Here is a 24,841-nt window from a genome sequence, read left to right on the forward strand (position 1 = left end):
CCTTGAACCACAGGAATCTGTGCCAAAGACTAACAAACCATGGTATCCTAGGAACAAACTATAAAGGCAGGCAACTGCTTGATTTATATATCCAAGAAAGATCTTGAGTCAGTCAGCACCACAATGGAAAATCATGGTCTCTTGTCTAGTTTCAAGAGTTGAGGCAATTTTCAGACTCAGAATCCATTGATTGAAGAGCCATGTCCCCTTGAAGAAAGTCCCTGAAACACCATAGCAAGTAGTTATCATAGCTATGAACAATCCTTCCTCAAAAGGGCCTGCAGACATTTACCAGATTAACTACACACTGGGGAAAGTGAATATTCAGGTATTTTGAAGGCTGCGGATAAGTCAACACGAATACCAAGCAACCCAAAATAGCATCAGCCTCCTTATTAGAGTGGGGATGATTAGAGGACAATTGATAAATGGAGTCCTACCCCAAGTCGGGGGCTGTGGAATATTTAGCAACTGGAAGAACCCTCACATTGGTTCTCTGTGGAGTGAATCTTTATGGCAGGAAAGGCTAAGTGGAAACCCCTAAAAGTCCTCTCCTGATCTAAAAGATAGTAAATTGAAAGGACATCCTGCAGTGATTCATGTCACCCTCAACCACTTAAAGGATGCAGGAGTGATGCTCTCCATAGTACCCCATTCAGTTCACCAGTTTGATCATCACTTAAAGTATATAGATCATGGATGATAATGATGGACCTTGATTGCCTGGACATTCTGGTCACTGGTCCACTGTATTGATGACACCATGCCAGTTGGACCCGGTAACAGAAAGTGGCAAGAGCTTTGAATACCTAATTAAGAAATGTGCACCTCAGGCGATAGGAAATAAACCCTACAAAGATTCAGGAACCTGAAAGATCTGTGGAACTTTTAGAGGTAAAATGGTCTAGACCAGTGGTTGGCAAACTATGGCCTGTGGGCCAAATCTGTCTATTTGGTATGGTCCACAAGCTAAGAACGGTTTTACATTTTTAAATTGTTTTTAAAAATCAGAAGAAGAATATTTTGTGATGTGAAAAATATTTGAAATTAAGGGTTAGTATATGTAAATGAAGTTCTGTTGTAACACAGTCACATTCATTCACTTATGTATTATCTATGGATACATTTGAGTTTCAACAGCAGTGTTGAAAAGTTGCAACAGAGACCATATGTGGAACTCTCATCACTTCATGCTTATCACTCAATGAGTCATAACTCACTCAAAACAGTGTTACAAATGCTAAACATTTTGTTATACCATTTTATTTTATTTTATTTTGTTCTATTTTATGTTACCAGGACATATCCTTCATGTCTAAACAAGAAAAGTGGACTTCAAATGTTGCACTTTTAAATCACTGGTAGAGGGTGGTTTGTTTGTTATTGAATTATATTTATTAGGCAATGACACTATAACTGTGCTAAAATAACACAAGATATGTCAACATTTCCAGGTTAAGCACTCATCACAATATCCCAAACTCACAGGAAAGCAACAGTCGGAAAAATTAGGAAATTTAAAATGGCATACCTCATTATAGCAGAATTTCTTCACAAGAATTAAAAATGTAAATGAGGCTGCAAACAAAGTGAGTTTCTGAGTGGCTCACTTGTTAGCAAGCAAGGAAAGCCATTTACCAATGGCAAGTTAATTAAATTGTGTTTGATCATAGAAGCTGAATAAATGTGTCCGGAGAAAATAAACCTGTTTAAGATGATCAGCCTTTTGATATGAACAGTTGTTCGGAGTTGAGGACCTTGGTAGCAACATCAATAGTTAGTTTTAAAAAAAAAAATGTTAATGGTTCTGAGTATTCTTCCTTGTATCTTCATGAATTGACAAGATGGTACTGATGCTGGTCAGCTGTTGTATACTTGGACGTGTCAATGCCAAGTTCGAAGTGACTGAAGAACTGGCTTCTATGAATAGTCTGTGTTGAGCTACAAGCAAGAATATTTTCAAAGAAGTTGAGAAAATTTCGAATTTAGTACAACCTGCTAAGATGTATACAACTCCTGGTGATAAAAATTGGTGTGGAGCAGGAAAAGGCTTAGTTGGACAAATTTACAAAGCTTGTGGAAAAGAAGGATATTAAAGATTGTGATTATTCTTTGTGTGATTCATCAGAGATACTTCAAAGGCAATATTTGAATCTAATATGAGTTATTGAACCAATACTGTAAAAAAAAATTAACTTTATTCACTCTTGTGGACTTACACAACTTCAGTTCTATTAATTTTTGTCAGCAATAGAAACTGAATATCCTGACTTGCTCAACTAAACAGCAGTTTGATAGCTTAGCAATGGTAAAGTTTAATTCTGGTTTTTTTTTTTCAGCTTGAAATTTTTCTGAACAAGAAAAACTACCCTCATCCACTATTTAACCCTGAATGACTCTGGGAATTTTTTGCTAATTTTTAGGTGGGAAGTGGTATTAAGAATTCTTATCTTTTAGAGATATATACTGATATATTTCCAGATGAGAGGATATGATGTTTCAGATTTGCTTTACAGTCTATTTTTTATGTTTATTTATATTTAAAATTTATTTTCTTTATTTTTTTGGCTGCATCAGGTCTTAGTTGGAGTACACGGGATCTTCGTTGTGGCGCACAGGCTTCTCTCTAGTTGTGGCATGTGGGTTTTCTCTCTCTAGTTGTGGCACGTGGGCTCCAGAGTGCATGGGGTCTGTAGTTTGCAGCACACGAGCTCTCTCATTGAGGCGCACGAGCTCAGTAGTTGTGGCGCGCGGGCTTAGTTGCCCCGCGGCATGTGGGATCTTAGTTCCTCGACCAGGGATCAAACCCGCATCCCCTGCATTGGAAGGTGGATTCTTTACTACTGGACCACCAGGGAAGTCCCTCGGGTTTGCTTTAAAATAATCAGGGTGAGGAATGGAAAGCAAGGGGGTACAGATGAAATCATATTGGCCATAAAATGATAACTAAAGTTCAGTGATCTGTACATTACATTCAATATACTATTTTCTATAATTTTGTATATATTTGAAACTTTCCATGATAAAAAGTTAGAAAAAATAAACAATATCCATGATCATATCTGACAGAGAGAAGTCATCTGATAGATAGGTTGGCCTGTAAAGATGTCTCAAGAATCAAGAGGCAACCAGAGTAGTCATCAAAGTGTTCACGGTATCAATCACCCTTCAGGCAACTAGGAGTCTGGAGAGCCACTGCAAACTTTGGCTATTGAGCTAATGAGCCACAGGGAAATTAAATCAGAGGGTCAGCAAGAATGAGTCAAGCAGATGATTTGGGGCGAGCTCTCAGCAGAAATGTAGAATCCACTACGTAAGGAATTAAAATTCTCTAGAAATCCTCTACCCTTCAGGGAATAGAGAAGGGAATCCTTCTGGTTCGGCCAACGACCCAACTGACTGAGAACAGTGTGGTCAAGAGCAGAGCTACCCAGGAAGCGTAGGTACAGGAATTCCAAACTTCCCAGGAGAAGTATGGGAAAGTAGAGTAATTAACTTCCAAAAACTTTTACAAACTCAGAAAGGAGGAAAGAGGTGATGGAGTTTGAAGGGTACAGAAACTTGCCTGAGATCAAAGGAAGTCAAATTGCCTAAAGCCAGGGCTCTTCTTTCATAGGCCACACATTCCTTTAAGAATTATTACTTTTTTTTAATGAGAGAAAGTAAACAAGTATTCACAAGCATAGAATTTTGCATTTGATTTCAGGGCCTCCCCAAAGCCTGGGATCCATGACCACTATGTTAAGAACTCCTGGATGAAAATCTTCCTTACAGAAAGTTCACAGTGGAAAATAAATGGCAGGGAAGGTAAGAAGGGCAATTCTGAGTGTGGTTTGCCCATTTCAGGCAATGAGCGCGTAGCAACATCGTGGATGGATGCTTTCTCGCCCTAGGAGAATATACATGAAACTGTAAAGTACCACGTAAGGGGAGACTTTCCCAATGGCCATGTGTTGGAGCAGTCACTGAAAGGTTGAAAGCAGCTACTTAACTTGAGAAAGCCAAGTATTTGAAACTAGCTCAGCCAGATCCCAGTCGTCATCTCCACTCCACCCCCTGCAATCACCATTAGTGATTTTTCAGCATTCAAACCAATTCAACCAACATTTTGTAGACAATGTGTTGGGAAGTGTGGGAGATGAAAAATATTATTGAAACATGGACTCTAACACAGGGACGTTCATCTCCAAGTGGAGAATGTGAATGGTGCTTGCAACAACCTGGCCCTGGGTTCTTTGACCTTCAACTTTATTGTCTTCAGGACATTTTTAGAAGCACACAACCACGGCTACTCCTTTGGTATTGATACTTAATACTCCTCTGTCATCAAGATTTTAAACTCTGAAATTCTGTTAGGCCACAAACTCTTATTTTTCTGTCTTTCTCATACCTACTAATTTTTTCTTTACCCTCATCATGGACTCCAGACCCCTTGAATGCTCATACCCGAGTATTCAGGTATGAGTATTCAGCTCTGTCTTGGTTTCACTTGCCTCTTCCTAGCTTGGATACCGTGGACATCTGAAGTGACCAAGGACCACCAGGTGGCAGCAGAGTCTCAACTAAATTGTCCACCAACTTGGGCACCAAGTCAGGTATGGTAATTGTTATTTATAATGGGAGCCTCAAGTTTGAAGGGGAAGTGGAATTAAACAAAGGATAGAGCATACAGGGAGATCAGCCAGCAGGGGACAAGAAGATCTTGATCCTCATTTAAGTATAAACCAGAGAAGTGGCTAGACCCAAGCAATGGGGGAGATGGCAGGGTTCTCCCAGTTTCATTGTCTGTAACCATTTCATACCTATACACGTGGGTAGTCTCCTCCTGCTTTGAAACATCCCTTGCCCAACTGCTCTGAAGCTCTTTCTAGTTAAGGGTTAGTTACTTAATGTCAACAAGCCTCCTGGAATCCTTTGCTCTTAACTGCCTTGCCAATCCCCAGTGCTAGATGGAATCGACCCTCTTGTCTCTCTCCTTCCAGGCGGCCAGGTGCTCCTGCAGAAAATTACAAAAGTCTACACATTGGATCAACTCTAAATCCATAATATGTAACCTCAGTGGTACCCTCAAGGCTGCTGAAGTTTCCTCTTTTCATCCTTAGTTAATTCCTTGGGGCATTGCTCATAGAAGCAATTCTAAGCCTTCTCCACTCCCTGAAGTCCCTTTCTGCATTTCAGCTCCTCGACCACAGCAGATGACCTCACATCCTCCTTTGTCTAGAAGACTGGGACCATCCATCCAGTCCTCCTCTGCAGGCCCTCTCCGCTGTAGACAGAGCACAAGACCTACAGAGTCCTCCATGGTACATTTCTTGAGCTGAATGGGAAAGACATCAGAAATTTCATCCTTTTCAAGGCAAAGTAAGAAAACAGATAGCCTACATCTCATCTCAGAATCAACTTACTACTCTGAATGATATGTTACTGTCTTAGTCAGCTCGGGCTGACAAAATAACACAGCCTGGTGGCTTAATCAATAGACATTTATCCTCACAGTTCTGGAGGCCAGGAAGTCCAAGGTCAAGGTGCCAGCCAGTTCGGTTCCTGGTGAACATCTTCTTCCTGGTTTGTAGACAGCCACCTTCTCCTTATGTTCTTATGTGGTTTTTCCTTGGGTGCGTACAGAGCGAGAAAGAGGTCTCTCTCTCTCCTCTTCTTATAAGGCCACCAATCCCATCATGAGGGCTTCACCTTCATTATCTAATCTAACTCCTATGGCCTCATCTACAAATACCATCACATTGGGGATTAGGGTCTCGGCATATGAATTTGGGGGACACAAATATTTAGTCCAGAACAGTTACAAATGTTGATGGCTGGAGTGTTTCCTAACTTAGTACTGGGGTGGCAGCTCTTACAAATCTCATCTGCAAAGACAGTGCTTTCAAACTTTTCATTGAAAAATTCACAAACTAACATAAAATCTATTCTGTCCAATTTTAATTGACCTTGTTCTTCCTGTGCAATGATTTCTGATTCATTTATTCAGTCATTCAATTAGTAAATACTTAACTGACTTGAGCCAAGACTCCTAACTACTACGTACTGCCAAGTACAGACATGTGATGATAAAGCACATTTGTGGCAGATAAAGAATATTTGACAAGAAGAATCATTCATCCAGAATTTGTCAGACTCCCCCTTCAGCACTATGGAAAGAGAATCCACTCACTGGCCCACAGGCATAGGCCAGTATGCTCAGCTGGGTGCTCAGTCAAGAGGTAAGTGCCTCAGGCTAAAGTTTTTTATAATCTTAATAACTATAAAGTTATTATAATTGCTCCCGATATTCAAGTAGTTTTCAAAGGCTTTCTATCTAATGAAAAGATAGTGTGTGACTAGCAGATACATGTATGTTCTAGACTGCATGATGGGTACCTCTCTCAGAGCAGTCACTTAGAATCCTGCCCCATTTATCTGTTTGTTATGAACTAGATTATTATGGATTATCCCAACTCAGATCACTCCTGAGTAAACTAACAAAGATGAACTTTTAAATTTGCAACACTGTAGACTAGACCTTGGCTTCACAATGACCTCACCAATGCGCTGGCTGGCATCCTCGAAGGTTCAGCTTGATCCTTCTTGTCTCTTAAAGCTATCAGTACTAAATTAAAGACACATCCATTTTAAACTGTATTAATTGAATTTAATTAATTAATTTACTCTTTTGATTTAATATTAAAAATTAATTTATGAGATAATAAATGTATTAATAAATTAAATTATTAAAATGAATTCATTAGTTTAATTTATTTTTTATTTTTTGAATTTTTGAATTTTATTTTATTTATTTTTTTATACAGCAGGTTCTTATTAGTTATCTATTTTATACATATTAGTGTATATATGTCAATCCTAATCTCCTAGTTCATCCCACTATCACCACCCCACCACCACTTTCCCCCCTTGGTGTCCATACGTTTGTTCTCTACATCTGTGTCTCAATTTCTGCCCTGCAAACCAGTTCATCTGTACCATTTTTCTAGGTTCCACATATATGCGTTAATATAGGATATTTGTTTTTCTCTTTCTGACTTACTTCACTCTGTATGACAGTCTCTAGATCCATCCACATCTCTACAAATGACCCAATTTCATTCCTTTTTATGGCTGAGTAATATTCCATTGTATATATGTACCACATCTTCTTTATCCATTCATCTGTCAATCTTCTTTATCCATTCATCTGTATCAATTAATTGGTGATATTTACCCAAAACAACTGGGTATAACATAGGACTATAACAGCTATATCAAATATTTGTAGGGCTTTCACAGCATTACCAAGTCCAAACTCGTACTGCTGACTGCATGACAGGCCAATAAATTGAGAGACAAATTGCTGGAGCAAGGAAATAGCGACTTTATTCGGAAAGCCAGTAGACTGAGAAGATGGTGGACTAGTGTCCCAAAGAACTGTCTTGCCCAGGTTTGGATGCTAGTTTCTTTTCTAGAACAAAGAGGGGGAGATGAAGAGATAAAGTAAAAAAAGGCAATAAGTTGTTGCAAATATTTCCTGGTTCTGGCCAGACTCCAGAGGGGTTATGTTAATTTCTTCTTTCCTGCAGCCATTCACAGGTGGGCCTGGTCAGGATGTTTCCCATGAGCTAAACAAAGGTATTTTAGCTTAATGCTCATTGCATGGGAGGCACGGTTCCCAGAGATAGGCCATTATGTATATTTTAGGCTATAGGCAACATCCCTTTAGTGATTAACTTGTAGCAAAAGCAATAGAATACAAAGGTTAAAATAAAAGAAACAGATCCAATATGGAGTCAGATTTGTTCTTCCTTATTACACAAGGATCAGGATGCTGTGTGGTCACAGCATACAGACTTGAGATCTATAGGTGGAAGATATAGGAAGGCACATTTTACCTCAGCATAAGAAAGACCTCTCTCAACACAAGATTTTTCTGAATGCTAGTTGGCAGAAGTGAATTCCCGGCCACTAGAGAAGGCTGGGCATTAGCCAGACTGTGATGTTTGAAGACCTGGAAGACCTTCAGTGCCTCTAAGGCCCCACCAGCATTGATAGCCTGTGAGTCTAGCCTGGCTGGTGCCGGGTGAATCTCTTACATCAGCCCTATCATTTCTGCCGCAGCCCAAAATGCACAGCTGCACTTTAGCCTTGGGGCTCCCTCAGCTGCTGGCTCCGGCCTACCTCATACACAGAAGCAGGGCATAACTCCAGAGAGACAAACCTATTTGTTCAGCAGAGCTTGTAGAGGATGCAGCTGTGAATGTGCCACTTATCCACTGGTAGATTTGCAAGCAGAAGAAGAGCAAAGAGTGTTTCGCTCACCATCCAATTCTACGAATATTAACCCACTGCAGTGGCTGACCAACAGTGCATCCCTTACTTCAGACAGAAGAGACTAAGGCGATAACAGGGTGAAGAACTCTGTGCTCCAGACAGAGGAAATGAAGATGGTTAACAGGATGCTCTGTGCTTCTGACGAGCAGGCCCATTAGATAGTTAGATGTATATCTCAGGAAGAACTTTAATGAATCCAGCTTCTTGCATTTTCCCATATATAGTAAAGCACTAAAATCATTGACTTGAGTTACCTGTTCTTTATGACTAGCAGCAATCTTTTACCAAAATGCGTACTTGACTGCACATATTCCCCAGCCCCCTCCACAAAAAAAAATCATATATGAACTAGCCTTCCCTCCTACCTCTTCGGAGTACTTTCTCAGAGCTACCAAGAGGCCATAGTCTCCTGGGCTATAGTCCTCAGTAAGAACATGAATATAACTTAACTCACAACACTCACATTGTGCGGTTTTCTTTCAGTTTACAGATTCATAGTGGATGATGTTACACGGTTGATAGTTAGGATGAAGCAAATATTTAAATCCTTGTCTGGGTGCTTGGCTTCCAGCTTATAGGTAGAAATGAAATAAGTTATGGAACATTAGCACACAACAGTTACAGCAGTTATTTTCTGCTTTTGAATATCACCTGTTGGTTTAGAAATAAACCAAGCAAATCTGAAAGAAGCTGCACATTTGAAGTTCTGAAATCAGAGAAGAAAGAAGTAGAGGGATGTATTTTCCTGAGATCATTCTTTTTCCTCTGAAATCTCAAGCAGAAATTAAGGAATTAGTTCAGGAGTTCAAGGGCCCTTAGGACTAGCTGGTTTCAAATTTTTGCCAGGAAGTGGGAAGTGTGGGGTCCAGGAAGAGCTACATCATCTGAGAGGCAGGCAGAAGAGAGGGAGCTTTATTTTGGCACATGTACAATTATTAATACTTTCGGAAGAGTTGCAGGTTCTAACTTCAATCTACTAACCTGTTTCTGGACTTACAAGAAAATACTTGGTATTTGATTTACTGTGAAGAATATATTTGGGTGATGTGTGTGTTGCTTTATTACAATAACTAACATCAGGAAAAAGAGGTTGTGAAAAGAAAGAATGAGCTGGGGCTTGTGGATAATTTGATTTTCAGAGGCCTGCCGCCTCTGACTCCACTGCCCTTGGCTTGCTGGGAGAGAGAGCGACAGCCTTGGATCAGAAGGCCAAAGCCCCAGATGCAAAGACAGGGTGAGGAGGATGCAAAGTCATGGTGTGGGGAACTTGGCCAACCATGTAACAATTGATAAGATTGTATTGATATTTGGACATGGTAGTGCAAAGTGCAGAGAAACAATACACATAGAAGGCAGTGGGGCTGCTCAAAAAGTGGAACCTCATGACCTTGTTTCTGGTCATGTCTAGAGACTAAGGTCACCAAGACAATAAAAAAAAAAAACAGGGTGATTTTTTTTTTAAAACAGAAACTAAAAAGTAGTCCTATGTATTTATTGCATGCTGAATTCTAGAAGAAATATGTAAAAAAAAAATCAGTAAATATTAATTCCTTTTAAAATTTAAAAAAACTATTTAAAACCCTGCTTATTGCTGTATAAAGGAGTGGCCTGGGACCTTGACAAAACCCTTGGCATTTCTGTGTACTTTGAAAAACATTAATTACATTCTTAATATGCTGTAGAAAGGAATACTCTATTTTTCCATCCCTTTGAGCTTCAGCTTTGCCATTTTGATACATAACCACTGATTTTGTCGAACAGCTCTCCTGATGGGATTGTTTGATGTTTCCTCATGTTTATATTCAAGTTATACAACTTTGGCAGGGATATCAGAGATGTGATGCTAGCTTCTTCTCATTGCATCCTAGCAGGTGATACATAATTTCAATTTGTCCTATTACTGATAATGTTAAACTGATCACTTGATTAAGGTGGGGTGGTAGGCAGAATTTTAGGATGGCCCTATGACCTTGGCCCATGGTGTTGCTGCCATGATTTTGCTTAGTTATATGGCAAAAGGAAGATTATCTGGGTGGGCCTAGTCTAATCACATCAGCCCTTAAAAAGCAGAGTTTTCTCTGGCTGGTAGCAAAAGGGGAAGTCAGAGAAATGCAAAGTGTGACAGGGATTCAACTCCAGGGAGGTCTACCTTGTTGAGTTGGAGAAAACCCATGGCAAATAACTGTGATTGGCCTCCAGGATCTGAGCGCAGCCCCCAGCTGACAGCCACAGGGAAATGGGGACCTCAGTCCTACAGCTACAAGGAACAGAACTCTGCCAACAACCTGAATGAGTTGGAAGGAAAATTCTTCCCCAAAGCCTCCTGATGAAATTCCAGCCTGGCCAACACCTTGATTTCAGTCTTGGGAGACCCTGAGCACAGAACCCAGTTGGATCTGACAGAGCTGTGAGATCGTAAGTGGATGTTGTTTCAAGCCATTTGTGATGATTTGTTACACAGCAGTAGAAAACTAATACCAGAGGTATCTGCCACCTTTCTCTGCTGTAAACTAACTCTTTCCCCTTAGTAACTGTTTTAGACAGCTTGGGCTGCTATAATAAGTTACCATGGGCTAGAGGCGGCTTAAACAACAGGAATGTATTTCTCATAGTTCTGGAGGCTGCAAAGTCCAAGATCAAGGTGCCAGCAGATCTGGCACTTCCTGATTTGCAGATGGCCATCTTCTCATTGTATCTTCATATGGCAGAGAGCAGAGAGAGAGAGAGAGAGAGAGGGAGATCTCCTGTGTCTTCTTATAAGGGCACTAATCCCATTCATGAGGGTTCTACCCTCATGACCTAATCCCCTCCCAAAAATCATATCTCCTAATACCATCACATTAGGAGTTAGAATTTCAACATATGAATTCCATAACAAACATTTAATCTATAACAGTAATTAATACAATTTATGATTAGTTGTAGAGTCCTTCATAGAATCACTTCAGCGTAGGTAGGTAGGTAGGCACCATGGGTTGTAACAATTAAGAGACCTGGTTTCAGTTTTGTCATCTGAAACATCAGAATAAAAATAAAATAAAAATAAACAGACAAAAATTCCTGCTCTCATAGAGCTTACATTTTATTAGGTAGAAACAGAACAAGCAAGCAAGCAAACAACAAATAAATAAAATACATAATATGTTAGGTAAATAAATGCTAAGGAAAACAGAGAGGAGAAAGAGGGAGCACCAGAGAAGATGGATTAATTTTAAATAGGGTGGGGAAAGAAGGGCTTCCTGAGAAGATGATAAATGAGCGGAAGACCTGAAGACTATGAGGCAGAGAATCACTCACACTATCTGAGGGTAGATAAAGCATCCCAGGCATTGAGAATAACCAGGGCAAAGGCCCTAGGCCACAAACACAGTGGTAACCTCAAACCACCTATCGTGCGTAACTTTTAAACAATGGTCAGTCTTCTCCTTGGTCTTTCCATCTCTCCCTAACTGACGTGGGGCCTGACCATTTTGAACCAACAAAAGTGGTCAAACGCAGCACTTCCCTGGAGTTGCTGGGAAAACATTTACCCTACTGACAACAAATGAGAAAAAAACAAACTGGATAGAATTTTAAATACAATGTAATCAAATTCCACCGTGTAATACACTCAGGGTGTTTGTTTACTAAAGTTGAAAGACCAACTGAATGAAAATAACTTCAAGTAAAAATGTTTCTTTGATTTGACTTTCCCCATAGGTGTGTGAAATAACTGATTGAGTTGGATCCTTGTTATTTTTTTTTAATGCTTAAAAAATGTTTAATGTTTACATCTCTGATTGTAAACATGAATTTCCTATTTTAGAAAATATGAAAATTATGTAAGAGAATAACAAACATGAAATTCACTGGTTACCACATAGAAAAAAAAACCTGCTTACATATTTATTTTGCTAGATAGATTTTTCTTTTATTTTAAGCTTTATTGATTTGATAGTATAGATAGCTTGTTATAATTTGCATTTTTGGTTACTAGTATGAATAACTTTTCATGTTGTTTATTGGCCAATTTTCATTCACCAACTTTTCTTTTGACATCTTAGATTTTTCTTACTGATTTGAATAAGCTTTTTTGATTGTAAGAAAATTACTCATCTGTTTTCTGTCACATTCATGGCAAATGGTTTTTTCCAAGATTCTTTACAGCCTATTATTTTTGCATGGTTTTTACGTTCAGTTTTATGTTTCACTCTTATACTCATGTGCACTCAATATTAAAGCAAAGAAAAAATGCTTATTTCTAACAATGTTCACTGATGAGGGTCCTTTCAAATTTTACTGGAAATTATTTTCTACAGGAGCCTCTCTCTAATCTGTACCCCTTTTAACTCTATAACGTATAGCAAAATCTCACCATAATGCAATAAGTAGGGTACAAAATTCTAGTCATGTAAAATGCAATTATTGCAAGTTAATGAATGACTAAAGCAGGCCTGAGAGTTTGGGCATTATGGGGTCTTATTGAGAAAGTCAAATCCCTCCAGGTCCCAGTTGGAGTTTGGCACCATCTGGCTGGCATTTACCAGATCTGACTTACTCTTTTAAATCTTCATATCCTCAAGATGGCAGAGTCCCCGTGATCAGATCAGAGATACAGCTGTGCTCAGATCTGACAGGACCTCACCGGCTGCTCCCCCAGCCCATCCTTGGTCGTTCATCTCAGCTCTGAGGTCAGCTCCCTGGCCTGAGAGATGGCAAGGCGCTGGGAAGGGGGAAAAGCCCACGGAAAACACAGGGACAGCATGAGAGGCCTGGTGAGGGAATCTCTCCCGTCCCCTCCTTCACTGAGAAAACCAGGACCAACCAGCTGGAATCTTACCTGAAAGTTCTCAGCGATGCGTGCTGGCATCACAGACTTGGGAATTACGACCACGTTCCTACTGATATGGAACCGGATCAGAACCCGTGCAGAAGGGGACGTGGTGTTTCCCCTTATCTACAAGGACTGCTCCCTCTGCATTTTCAGAAAAATAAAACATCTCTGCCACTCACTGTATCTTTAGTACAGCAGCTAGTGTTGACTGAGCGCTTTATAACTACCAGACGCTTGCCAGTCCTCTGCCAGCTATCTCCCTTAATCCTCACAACAACTGCATAATCTTCCTTTTTTAAAAATAAGGAAAGTGACTTGGGACAGTGTTTGGGGTCATGAGGCTGATAAGTAGTGGAGCTGGGATCTGAACCCAAATCTTTTGGCTGCGTAGCCATGCTCTTCTTCCTGGACAACAGGACTCAACAGAAGCCGTTAGATGCCATCCTTGTTTCAGTGATAACCATGGGATTTCCTGGAGTTCCAAACAAACAGGCTTTCAAGGAAGGGCCTTAATGGGCTTCCTGTCCTGTTTTTTTCACCTTCAAGGAGTTAAATGAAGACAACACAAGGAATAAAACACAAGACTGATCTGCTGGACGGAAAAGAAACTATGTACCTTGTACCTGGGCTGTGGATTTTTTGTGCTTTGCAGCAATCTCCTTAATCTTGGGATCCTCCAGTAGGGAAGAGTCCTAGATTAAGGACCCTTGGCCCTAGAGGGAGAAAGATGGCTGGTGTGAATAATCACCATGGCTACCATATGTAGATGAATATTACTCCAGCGATGGTCCCAAGGTTGATCATCAGTCTTCTCCATGTGGGAGACAAGGCAGCAGGATTTGAAAGCTTCATGTCTTACCCATTGGCTTTGAAGCGTCAGTATTTTTGCAAAGGTTGATCCAGTGCTGGGTGGCTGAACCGGAGTAATTCCAGAGGGTCAGGCATGTTGCTGTTTTTTTTAAAGTTACCATATTTTCCCCACTGTTTGAGTATGCCAGGCACATTGCATTACACGCATTTTTCTTTCTGATGGCTTTTTAAAAAATATATATCTTTATTGGAGTATAATTTTTTGGAGTATAATTGGAGTATAATTTTATACTCTTTATTGGAGTATAGTGTTGTGTTAGTTTCTGCTGTACAACAAAGTGAATCAGCTATATGTACACATATATCCCCATATCCCCTCCCTCTTGAGCATCCCTCCCACCCTCCCTATCCCACCCCTCTAGGTCATCACAAAGCACCGAGCTGATCTCCCTGTGCTTTGCGACAGCTTCCCACTAGCCATCTGATGGCTTTTCTTAAAGAATGTCAAGAGGAAGATCAGATGCCTCACCCAGGTCTATCTGGAGAGCCCAGAGGGCTGTAAGCCATGACAGTGATGCCCTTGGACTGGCAGTACTGGATCAGTTTCTCCTGCCTGAGGAATGGGTGACACTCAGTCTGTAAAAGCATTTCCTCATCACTAGGAAAGTCTACCTGCTTTTTGAGCTGCTCACAGGGAGTTCTACACACAAAAAAAGACTGTCAAGCAAAAGCCAAACACTGCCCACTGCTAGCCTGGCTAAACCAGACCCCAAGAGCTGTCTCACATGACCAACAAAGTACCTGATGACTGACCTTCAAATGAGACTCGGTGCAAAGCATTGAACTTGCCTCCAAATGTTTAAGAAGTAATAGCGCAGGACCCTTACCCTTTACTAAACAGAATTTACCTGGTAAGCACTGGTTTGTATGTCAGTCTAGGTTTGTTCAAGAGCCTTTCGATCTGGAAGTGGTTGAAGTTGGAGATCCCAATGTTTTTCACCAGCCCCTCGTCCACCAGTTCCTCCATGGCCTGTCATAGAAAGGGACACCTTTGGGCAGTGCTAGAGGGACCCCAGGGATTCTGGCTTGGCTTAGTCCTCTCTGGGACAGGAGTACCTGGTACAGGATCCACCGTCGTAAGGATTAACCAAAGCGTGAAGAGGAATTTTCCATTCAGCCCATGGATAGAGAGGAAAGCAGGAGGAAAGGCTTTGAGGTGGGAATAAGCATGAGGTGTTCAGGGGACACTTCAGCTAGTGGTTCTCAAATGTGGCTGCAATTTGGAATCACCTGACAGCTTTAAAATATACTGATGCCTGGGCTTCCCTGGTGGCGCAGTGGTTGAGAATCTGCCTGCTAATGCAGAGGACACGTGTTCGAGCCCTGGTCTGGGAAGATCCCACATGCCGCGGAGCAACTAGGCCCGTGAGCCACAATTACTGAGCCTGCGCGTCTGGAGCCTGTGCTCCGCAACAAGAGAGGCCGCGATAGTGAGAGGCCTGCGCACCGCGATGAAGAGTGGCCCCCACTTGCCGCAACTAGAGAAAGCCCTCGCACAGAAACGAAGACCCAATACAGCCATAAATAAATAAATAAATAAATAAACAAACAAACAGACAGACAAACCCAAAGTTAAAAAAAAAAAAAAAAGACTAAAAAAAAAAATATATATATATACTGATGCCCAGATCCTACCCCCAGAGTTTCTTACCAAACTGGTGTAGGATGTGGCCTCAGTGTTGGGATCTTTAAAACTCCCCAGGTGATTTTAATGCATAGAGGGCCACTAGGGGTAGATGATGTTGGTCTTCGAACTGGGCCAAAATGTTTACAATTGATGAGATCACAAGGTCCCCGAAACAACTGAGTTGGGCAATGACACAATGTAACAGTTTCTGTGTACCATAGAGAAGGTATAGGTGGGTGTATGATACATCTTGACATCATTACACTTTTTTTCTCCCGTCTGCTTCAGGGTGTTCAAGAAGGTTTCTATTGAACTGGTTGTGGGTCCACATAAACATCAGTTGCTTCAGTCCTGCCTTTTCATCTTAGATCCTCTGACCTTGGTCATCAAAATCTTTTCACACCCTCAAAATCTTTCATTTAGCAGTCATTCTCAAATCCATTCTAAGGATACAGCACTGTGAAAATCAGGGTACTTTTTACAGAGAACAATGACATAGTTGCCACAATGAATACTATTGTTACGAATGAGGGCAAAAACTCTTGTGGAACCAACACTAGAGGTGTGTTAGTCTACATATTCCACAAAGAATAATTCCTAAGATATTTCAGAGGTCATGTTTTACCAGGGTAATATATATGACAGAGCCTTCTCGTCAAATTTAGTGCAAAATCTGAGTCTACTGAAACCTTAGGCTATGTTGTAGGTTTTGCCACAATTTTCATTCTCAGGAATAAAACATTCATTGAGTTGAGTCCATATAATGCACATAAACCATTATATCATTCATTAAGTCATCATCGTGAAATATTTCTCTTACAGGAGGTTGTTTGTGGTAGGAAAATAAATATGTTGCCTTTTTTTTAAATATAGTTAAGCACCAGAATTTGCATTTCTTTTTATGGCTACAATTTTGTCACTAGCAAAAAGAAAGTAATATATTTTCTTGAAGATCCAGGCTTAATATATTTATTTTAGTGAATATATCAAACAAGTATTTAAGACTATGTACTTGGATAATGACTTGTGTGGACATTAAGGTAAAAATGAATATGTAAAAATAAGAAAAAACAGCATTTTTCAACTTGTAGTTTGAACCCACTTTTGAGTATGTGGGCTCAAACAGCTCATGCCTTTTACAGCAGTGATGTTCTGTCACATTTGCCATGGATTTATATTTAATTATATGCTCAAGATAGCAGAATGTATGACAAATAGATGTCTTCATAAGATTTTCCCAAGACTATTTGATTTACTTCCATGTATAGTCTCTTGCTCATGAGATATGATATTGCCAATAGGTTATTATTTAGTATGGCTCTTAATTACATAAATCATTGCTTTTTTTTTTTTTTTTTTAATTTTTTGGTCACACCACACGGCACACGGGATCTTTAGTTCCCCGACCAGGGATTGAACCCTTGCTCCCTGCAGTGGAAGCACGGAATCTTAACCACTGGACTGCCAGGGAAGTCCCTGCTCTTTTATTATTGCTAATTTTGACTTACAGAACCTAACTGCAAATGATAAATTCTTGTCGAGGAAATCAAATGGTAATTCTGAAGATCTTTATCATATGGCTCTTGATCCGGCTGGTAGTTTATGTTTCCTTTTTTGTTTTCCTTTTACATACAACCTAGAGAGCTTCATAACAGTCTTAAAAATTCACACATAGAAATCCAGGGAGTTTTCTCCATACTTCTTTTTAACAGCCTTTCTGCTGCTAGAAGGCATATTTAATGATTTACTTGCCAAAGACAATTCCCTTCAAATACATTTACAGGATTGCTCACCTTGCCATCATGAAATGATGGCTTCTGTGCCTCATAACCCTTTCCCTCCATCATCAAGTCAATTTTGCTACCTAAATTTTCTTACTGTTACTTGTTAAAATTCAAAGCCACAAGAATGCTGTGCTTACAAATAAATACCTTTGAACAAACAACCCACAGAAAAGTTATATTTCATTTAATTATAACAATTCTAAGATTTCCAGAGAGGTTAGGCTTAATACAGGTTTAACCTGTAAAACACAACACAAACTCATAATTACATGTGCCCCCAAACTGAAAGCTGGCAAAACGACACAATGAGCTCTTGGAGTTTTTGTCACTATTCATCTGCAGTTTGCTCATTCACTTTGTTCTCTCCTAGCATTGGCAAGAGATAACAACGGTTTCAGAAAGAAATGATCAGAGAAAGACTTCCATTCCTTAATTCAGTTTTGAGTACGAATTAGGTGGAATAGATCATTATTTGTTCTGAGAAGCAGGACACTTCTCTCCCCTGATGTGAATGTGTATATTTACTGTGTGCTGAGCACCATGTTAAGGGTTTCAGTGGCTGTGTTTTTGAGACAGAGACACTGCTCTGTCTCACACCATACATGACCTGAAAAAGTCACCAATCTCTACGTCTCAATGTCCTCATTTGAAAATGAGGATGATGCCAGTAATTAAATAAGCTATGACTTCCTGCACTCCATATGTGTCAGCTACCTTAATATTTAAATTACCATATCCTAAAAGATATATATTATTAGTATCTATTAGAAGATTTTTTTTTAAGAGGCAGGAGAAACTGAGGCTTGGAGGAGTTACATAACCTATACTAGGTTACTTAGCTAATCAACACATGCAAACCCAGGTGAGAGAGCTGGGAATTCATGTCCCTCAGCCTCTCGGGCACAGGCAGGTGCAGAGCCCCAGGCAATGAGCTCTGTTTCTTCACTGAGGCCTGGCTACCATACTTGGGCACGACCATACTTGGGCTCTTCTCCAAAATGGCATTCCCAGTGCTTTGGTTAATGAGAAGGTTGAGTCCTGAAAAATTATTATGTAAGAGCTGCCCTGGGAGGGGAACTCTCAGCATGGAATCAGGACCAAGGTGACGTGGCAGTTACGGTTTGCCTGGGCTGCCAGAAATCATAGTTCTCTCAGACATAACAGAGAAAACCAAGGCACGTGGTCACCTCCACAGCAGTACATGGACTCGGTCTCCCTTTCAGGCCAGTGCATTTCTGCTCCACTGTCTCATCCTGACAGCCTTCCCATGAAGTCCTGAAGTGCAAGACCTCCTGCTTCGGCTCCCCCTGGTCTCCAGCCCCCAGCTCCCTGGCCCCCAGCCCTGGCAAAGGTGCTATTTTCCAGCACCTGCTTGGGAACTAGAGATTGGGACAGGGAGTAGCTTCAGCCTATAATCCCCATGGCCAGTGAATAAGATAGAGGTCCAGATAGTCCAGTTTCAAATCCTTGAGGGTCTTCTGACAGGCTTCCCTCACTAGATGCTTCTCCAAGAAGGTGGGCCACAACTGCAGAGAGCACAGCATTGAGGTGTCAGCACTGGACAAAGAAGGGGCCATATCATACTCGCTCTCCCTGCTTTTTGACCTTCACCCTGATCTAACCCGGGGGCACGCTGTTTACAGCACAGTTGGTTAAGATGCACGATCCAGGGATCCAAGGTCACCAGGTTGCTCAGGAAGTCAATGACCTCTCTTAAGTGTCGAGGGCAAGTTATCTTTTCAACTCTCCTGGTGTTCTATGTATCTTTTACATTGCATAGCATATTTGGGCATGGATTCAGTGTTTGTTTACATGTACCTTTCTCTTCCTCAGCTGTAGGCTTTCTGAAGTCAGGAATTGCAACCAGCTTTTAAGTTCTTAAGCCTTTGGGAGCAGGTGGTCCTCTCTCTGCTCTCCCATGTGTCCAAGCCCACGGGCTCCAAGTGATGACTCTGTAAGGAGTTTATCCAGACTCAACCACTGCATACAGTGGAGTCTATTTGTCCCCCTATAGATACATGCACTTTCCAAGTGCCTGTAACTAGTGCCTTTTAGCAAGTTGGATATAATACAGATTCAGTGATTCTCAACCCTCTCTCACTCAATCCCCCCACCTTTTAAATAACATTTTGTAACTTGCCTTTTACTAGACCGAACTAAAATGAAATTCATATATGACAATAAAAAACGCTCCCACCATTTTCCAAAATACCTGCTGGCTGAGAACGTCTGGGCCACAACCACTGAGACCGCAGTGCTGAAAGGTGGAGCTTCAGGATCCATTTCTGACTGCAGCCTTAGCTTTTAACTGCCACGGGGCAGATGGAGCCCACTGATGGGGAACGGGGACGCTAAGGGCACTGCCATGGCTCAGTGGAGCCATCCCCACAGAGGGAAAACCCAGTCGAGATGGGTAGGGTAGCAGCAGCGTCTCTGCACACCAATACTGGGCTAGAGTGTGGATGTTTGTATCCAGGGATGTTATAAAGGCAGCAGGGGAAATGAAGATGGCTGGGGGAAATGACCAGAGTACTTAGAGCAAAGGCTGGCAGAGTTCTGGGTGCTGACCAAATCCAATACTTCCGCCTGCCTTGAAGTGCAGTCCTCCCACCTCCTGCTTCACAACTTTCTCTCGGATCTTCTCTTGGATGGCTTGCCCCACCTCATGCTCGTTCTCGTAGGCATAAGCACAGTCCAAGTGGCGATATCCTACGTCAGTGGCCACCTTCACAGCCTCTCTGACTTTGCCTGGGGTAGACCAGAAGGAAAAAGAAAAGACCATCATAGACTCTTATCCCCAGACCACCTTCAACAGGCTCTCCTATACAGCCCAGCTTCTCCAAACCAAGGTTTCCCTGGGGTCTCCTTTTCCAGGGGACACCTGGGAAGAAAACGTGCTTTGGAAAACTTTTCAAAAGAGAAGGAAGGAAAGTGAATTAACTTTATGATTACAGCCTCATGTCGTATCCTAGCTCAAGCCCACTCCCTTCTAATCCAGGTTCACCCTCCAGCCAGGAAGTGTCTCCAGGTGTGTGGAAGAGACTGCAAACTCTTTTTAATGACCAGGCTGAAGACTGGATTTTGAAGTAACTCAAAGGAATCTTCAGAGAGAGAAAATGGTCATTACTGCATAAATCCAGGCTCATCGCATACTAGGTGTGTGGCCTGAGCAGATTACTTAACTTCTCTAAACCTAGTCTACAAAATGGGAATAATAACAATAGCACCGGCCTCATGAGGTCATTGTGTTAAGGGCCACAATGAATGTCAAGTTTGCAGCACAGCACTGAGCACACACCTAAGAGTCAATGGATGCAAGGCATTATATAACTGTTGTTTCAGAAAAAGGAGAAATAGAAAACCTTGTAAGAATGGGGTTTATTCCTCCCCCCCACCCCCGCAAGGCAAGAAAGACAGAAAGAAAAAGAAAGAAAGAAAGAAAGAGAGGGCTTCCCTGGTGGCGCAGTGGTTGAGAATCTGCCTGCCAATGCGGGGCACGGGGGTTCGAGCCCTGGTCTGGGAGGATCCCACGTGCCACAGAGCGACTGGGCCCGTGAGCCACAATTACTGAGCCTGCGCGTCTGGAGCCTGTGCTCCGCAACAGGAGAGGCCGCGATAGTGAGAGGCCCGCGCACCGTGATGAGGGGTGGCCCCCCGCTTGCCGCAACTAGAGAAAGCCCTAGCGCAGAAACGAGGACCCAACACAGCCATGAATAAATAAATAAATAAATAAATAAATAAAGCAAATAATTTAAAAAAAAAAAGGAAAGAGAGAGAGAAAGGAAGAAAGAGAGAAAGGAAGAAAGGAAGGAAGAAAGAGGAAGAAAGAAAGAGGAAGAAAGGGAGAAAGGAAGAAAGAAAAGAAAGAGAAAGGGAGAAAGAGAAAGAGAAAGGAAGAAAGAAAGAGAAAGGAGGGAGGGAAGGAAGGGAGGGAGGAAGGGCATTAAAAATACCACATTCTGTCTAATCTAGCAAAGCCAAACAGTGAAAAAAAAGCACTTAATACTGATCTTTCACAAAATCTTTTTCAAACCTCTTCTATCATCATGAAATAATAAACACATTCAGAAGCATCCCTGGGGACTTCCCTGGTGGTCCAGTGGTTAAGAATCCACCTACCAATGCAGGGGATGTGGGTTCCATCCCTGGTTGGGGAAATAAGATCCCACATGCTGTGGGGCAAGTAAGCCGGAGCACTCTAGAGCCCGCGCTCCGGAACCAAGAGCCCGCGCACCGCAACCTGCATGCCCCAACTAAGACCCAAAGCAGCCAAATAAATAAATAAAAATAAAAGAAAGAAACATCCCTGGATGAACCTCCCAATCACTACACCCTACTTTACCTTCACTGGTAAACACATAAGCCTTAAAAATTACATCATCCCTACACCTTGAAAATGTTTCCCTTCATAATCCTTACATCTAATTCTGAAATTCTGAAAATAATTTTTTGAGTAAACTTTTTTATTTATTTATTTATTTATTTATTCCAATGAAAAATCAGTTATTAGAGTAGATCCAGTATTGCTTTGTAGGGCTAGAAGAAGAAACATTGATGAAGCATAGTTGAACTTAGTAATCCAACTTTTAAGTTGTCTTTTCAAAAGTAATTATTGTACAAAAATAAAGACCAAAAAGTACATAGTATCTTTGATAAATACTTGGTATCAAATACTTGGCATCACATTGATTATATCTTTATACAATACTGCTTTGAGTGCTATATTCTTTTTTTTTCCGAATTTTTGAATTTTATTTATTTTTTTATACAGCAGGTTCTTATTAGTTATCCATTTTATACATATTAGTGTATATATGTCAATCCCAATCTCCCAATTCATCTAGCTTTATTTTTTTTCAGATTAGTGGGGTTTTTAAAATAAATTTATCTATTTATCTATTTTTGGCTGCGTTGGGTCTTCCTCATTGTGCGCCAGCTTTCTCTAGTTGCCGCCTGCTGAAGCTACTCCTGATTGCGGTGCGTGGGCTTCTCACTGCGGTGATTTCTGTTGCGGAGTACGGGCTCTAGAGCGCAGGCTCAGTAGTTGTGGCACACAGGCTTAGTTACTCTGTGGCATGTGGGATCTTCCTGGACCAGGGCTCAAACCCGTGTCCCCTGCATTGGCAGGCGGATTCTTAACCACTGCGTCACCAGGGAAGTCCCCTTTTTGGGTAAATTTATACGAGGTGAGCAGATTCACTGGAGATCTAGAAGCAATTATTTGTCACATCTGTGTCAAAGTCAAAGCTCTGATTTGGAGAAAAGCAGCCCTGTTCAAGCAAGAGAAGCTGGGATGAATCAAGCTGGAATTAATCTGCTCGCCCAGATTATCCGAGAGAGCTTCCTGAGAATGACCCAGTCCCGGGACTAGGAGGGAGCCTACCTGCAAACCCAAGAGAGGAGATGAGAAAACCAGGTGCAGAGAAGGACAGAGTCAGAGGAGAAAGACTCAACAGAGGGACAAGAGAGAAGCAGGTACGTAGAGAACTGGAACTAGTTAGGATGGCGCCGTCACGGACGGAAGTGAGAGCGAAGGCAGTTAGAAAACGATGGGAAGACACTTTAAACTTATCCTAAGAGAGGCTCGGGAATCTGCTTCCCTGAGCACTGGGAGTGCCTTTCTGGGTTTTGCCAGCTCACTCTAGCAACACCTGGGGAACCCGAGCTCCCCGACTCCCAGCCCAGGCGCCCCTCTCTCTGGGACCGACCTCCCTGTGGCCGCAGCCTTCTCAGACTCTACTATGCTCTGGAGATTGTTAAAGAACAGGTTCCAACTCAGTAGCCTGGGGTGGGGCCTCAGCTTCTGATTCTCAGCACTCTCCCCGGGAGTGCTGATGCTGCCCGGGCAGGTTCCACCCTAGGCAGCGTGAAGTGCCAGAGCCTCCTGAGCCCTCCCAGCCCCTCCTCCCAACCCCCCAGGCCACAGCAGCCAACCCAGGGCCCTCTAAGTGTCCCAGAGCCAGGGGGAGTTGAGAGGGAAAGGCTGCTAGGAGAGAAAGTGCCCAGGAAAGCAAGTGTGTTTTTTAGTCCCCAAACTGCTTAAAACTTGATACTTGCTAGCAAAGCTCTCACCACTGCTGGAAAAAGCCAGTCCTGGAGCTTTGCAGCCTGAATCAGCCCTGAGAAAGCAAAGCAACCTCGGTCCTGCCTCCAGGGCCCAACATTTACCTCTCCAAACCCTTGCCTCTGAGCTTTCCCTACTGACAGGAGAAAATGCCCAAAGCCCCCTCGAGGGAAGTAGGTGTCCAAATCCTTGCATACATTCCTTCCAGGTGCCCAGGCCCAAGATGGGCATCTTGGCCTTAGTACTGAGCTCCGCAAAGGTTGCCATGGTAAGTGCAAAATAGTCGTGAGCGAGCAGATTAATTGTCTTCTGCCCCGCTTAATGGTGCTGACTCTGGCTGCAGAGGGAGGAGCTAGAGGCTGGGTGTGGGCAGACACTTCCAACCCTGGAAGGAACAGGAAAGTCCTTTCAGCCTTTTGTAATACTGATTCATGTGAATGAACTTCAAATATTGCAACCTTGTGTCCAGTTCTCCCTGATTCAAAATGCATGGATTATTTTATGAGAGTGACACTTAGAGATTTTATCCATTTTTATTTTCTTTTGCTAGTTTAATAAATGGAAAATAAAAAAGGTGCATGTATTTTAATTCGTTCCTATCTAACTGCTCAACAGTTGTAAATTTTTTCGCCTCAGAGCATGGAAATTACAGAAGTATAAGAATATGTTTATCTGTTAACCACCTGGACAGGATGCTAATACTCTTCGTATATTTATTTAGTGATTCTTGTCACTTCCTTAAAGAAAAAAAGCTTTGTGATAACAAAATGATATATGCTCATTATAGTAAAACTAGAAAATGTAGATTATAAGTAAGGAAATATTAATCACCCATATTCTCACCACTCATGATACCATTACAAGAGTGCTGTTTCTGTGCATATATATACAGGGAAAAGAGGAAGGGGCTACGTGCTGAGGAGAGGCTTGTGGGGTGTGTGATCAGCTCATGGACATTCTTCTGATAGGTTGGTGGTGAGGAAATCGGGAGTCAACATCATCAACCTTATTGGTTCCAGCTGGTCTAGGGTCTCCGTGCTTGTGGGCGGCATACAATTAACTTCTTACACTTGATGGGGGTTTCAGTATCTGGAAAAGAGCTTGAAGGACCTGGCTCAGAACGTTATCTATAGCCCTTGAGGAGGAACTAAAGGTCCTTGACTTTGTTAAATGGTTAAACTATTATTATTGTTTCTTGCTTGACTATTTTCCTTTCTGCATCTTCTCACTTCTCTGATTAAATTTATTCTTTGGCTAAAGTTCTTCTACTGACAAGGGGCAGGCAGAGGACATGGGGGGAGGTCAGTTCCAAGAAGGCCCCATAGGGTCGTGCTCAGTTACACATATAGTTTTAAATTTAGGAC

At 41.7% G+C, this 24,841-nt stretch overlaps 1 protein-coding gene and 1 long non-coding RNA gene across 2 annotated transcripts in view; one reads left to right on the forward strand and one right to left on the reverse strand.

Moving 5' to 3' along the window:
- The window catches only part of LOC103010082 (uncharacterized), a 42,508-nt gene extending 35,866 nt beyond the window's left edge, over positions 1 to 6,642 (forward strand). The window contains exons 3-5 of the long non-coding RNA XR_009008877.1: positions 3,707 to 3,807; positions 4,504 to 4,595; positions 5,179 to 6,642. This is a non-coding gene — a long non-coding RNA (uncharacterized LOC103010082). The remainder of the gene's footprint in view (positions 1 to 3,706; positions 3,808 to 4,503; positions 4,596 to 5,178) is intronic.
- A 6,331-nt stretch (positions 6,643 to 12,973) lies between these two features.
- LOC103005435 (aldo-keto reductase family 1 member B10) lies at positions 12,974 to 23,744 on the reverse strand. Its single transcript, XM_028165170.1, has 12 exons — positions 23,675 to 23,744; positions 21,413 to 21,418; positions 20,004 to 20,161; positions 18,839 to 18,939; positions 15,846 to 15,942; positions 14,862 to 14,972; positions 14,744 to 14,755; positions 14,472 to 14,578; positions 14,101 to 14,113; positions 13,757 to 13,824; positions 13,139 to 13,223; positions 12,974 to 13,021 (listed from the first exon to the last, which is right to left on the reverse strand). The coding sequence occupies exons 1-12, from the start codon at positions 23,742 to 23,744 to the stop codon at positions 12,974 to 12,976; spliced, it is 876 nt and encodes a 291-aa protein (XP_028020971.1).
- Positions 23,745 to 24,841: the final 1,097 nt, after the last annotated feature.

The sequence above is a fragment of the Balaenoptera acutorostrata genome, chromosome 7 (genome assembly GCF_949987535.1).
Source record: "Balaenoptera acutorostrata chromosome 7, mBalAcu1.1, whole genome shotgun sequence".
Classification (NCBI taxonomy): Eukaryota; Metazoa; Chordata; class Mammalia; order Artiodactyla; family Balaenopteridae; genus Balaenoptera; species Balaenoptera acutorostrata.

What these genes read in the sequence shown, in the direction of transcription:
- LOC103005435 (XM_028165170.1), bottom strand. Translation starts at nt 23,744, where the DNA reads ATGGCAACCTTTGCGGAGCTCAGTACTAAGGCCAAGATGCCCATCTTG. An exon ending in GACCTCTATCTTATTCACTG is followed by an intron (nt 15,943 to 18,838) that starts GCCATGGGGATT and finishes ACCCACAACCAG; the next exon opens with TTCAATAGAAACCTTCTTGA. An exon ending in GCATCGCTGAGAACTTTCAG is followed by an intron (nt 13,022 to 13,138) that starts GTAAGATTCCAG and finishes CCCCCTTCCCAG; the next exon opens with CGCCTTGCCATCTCTCAGGC.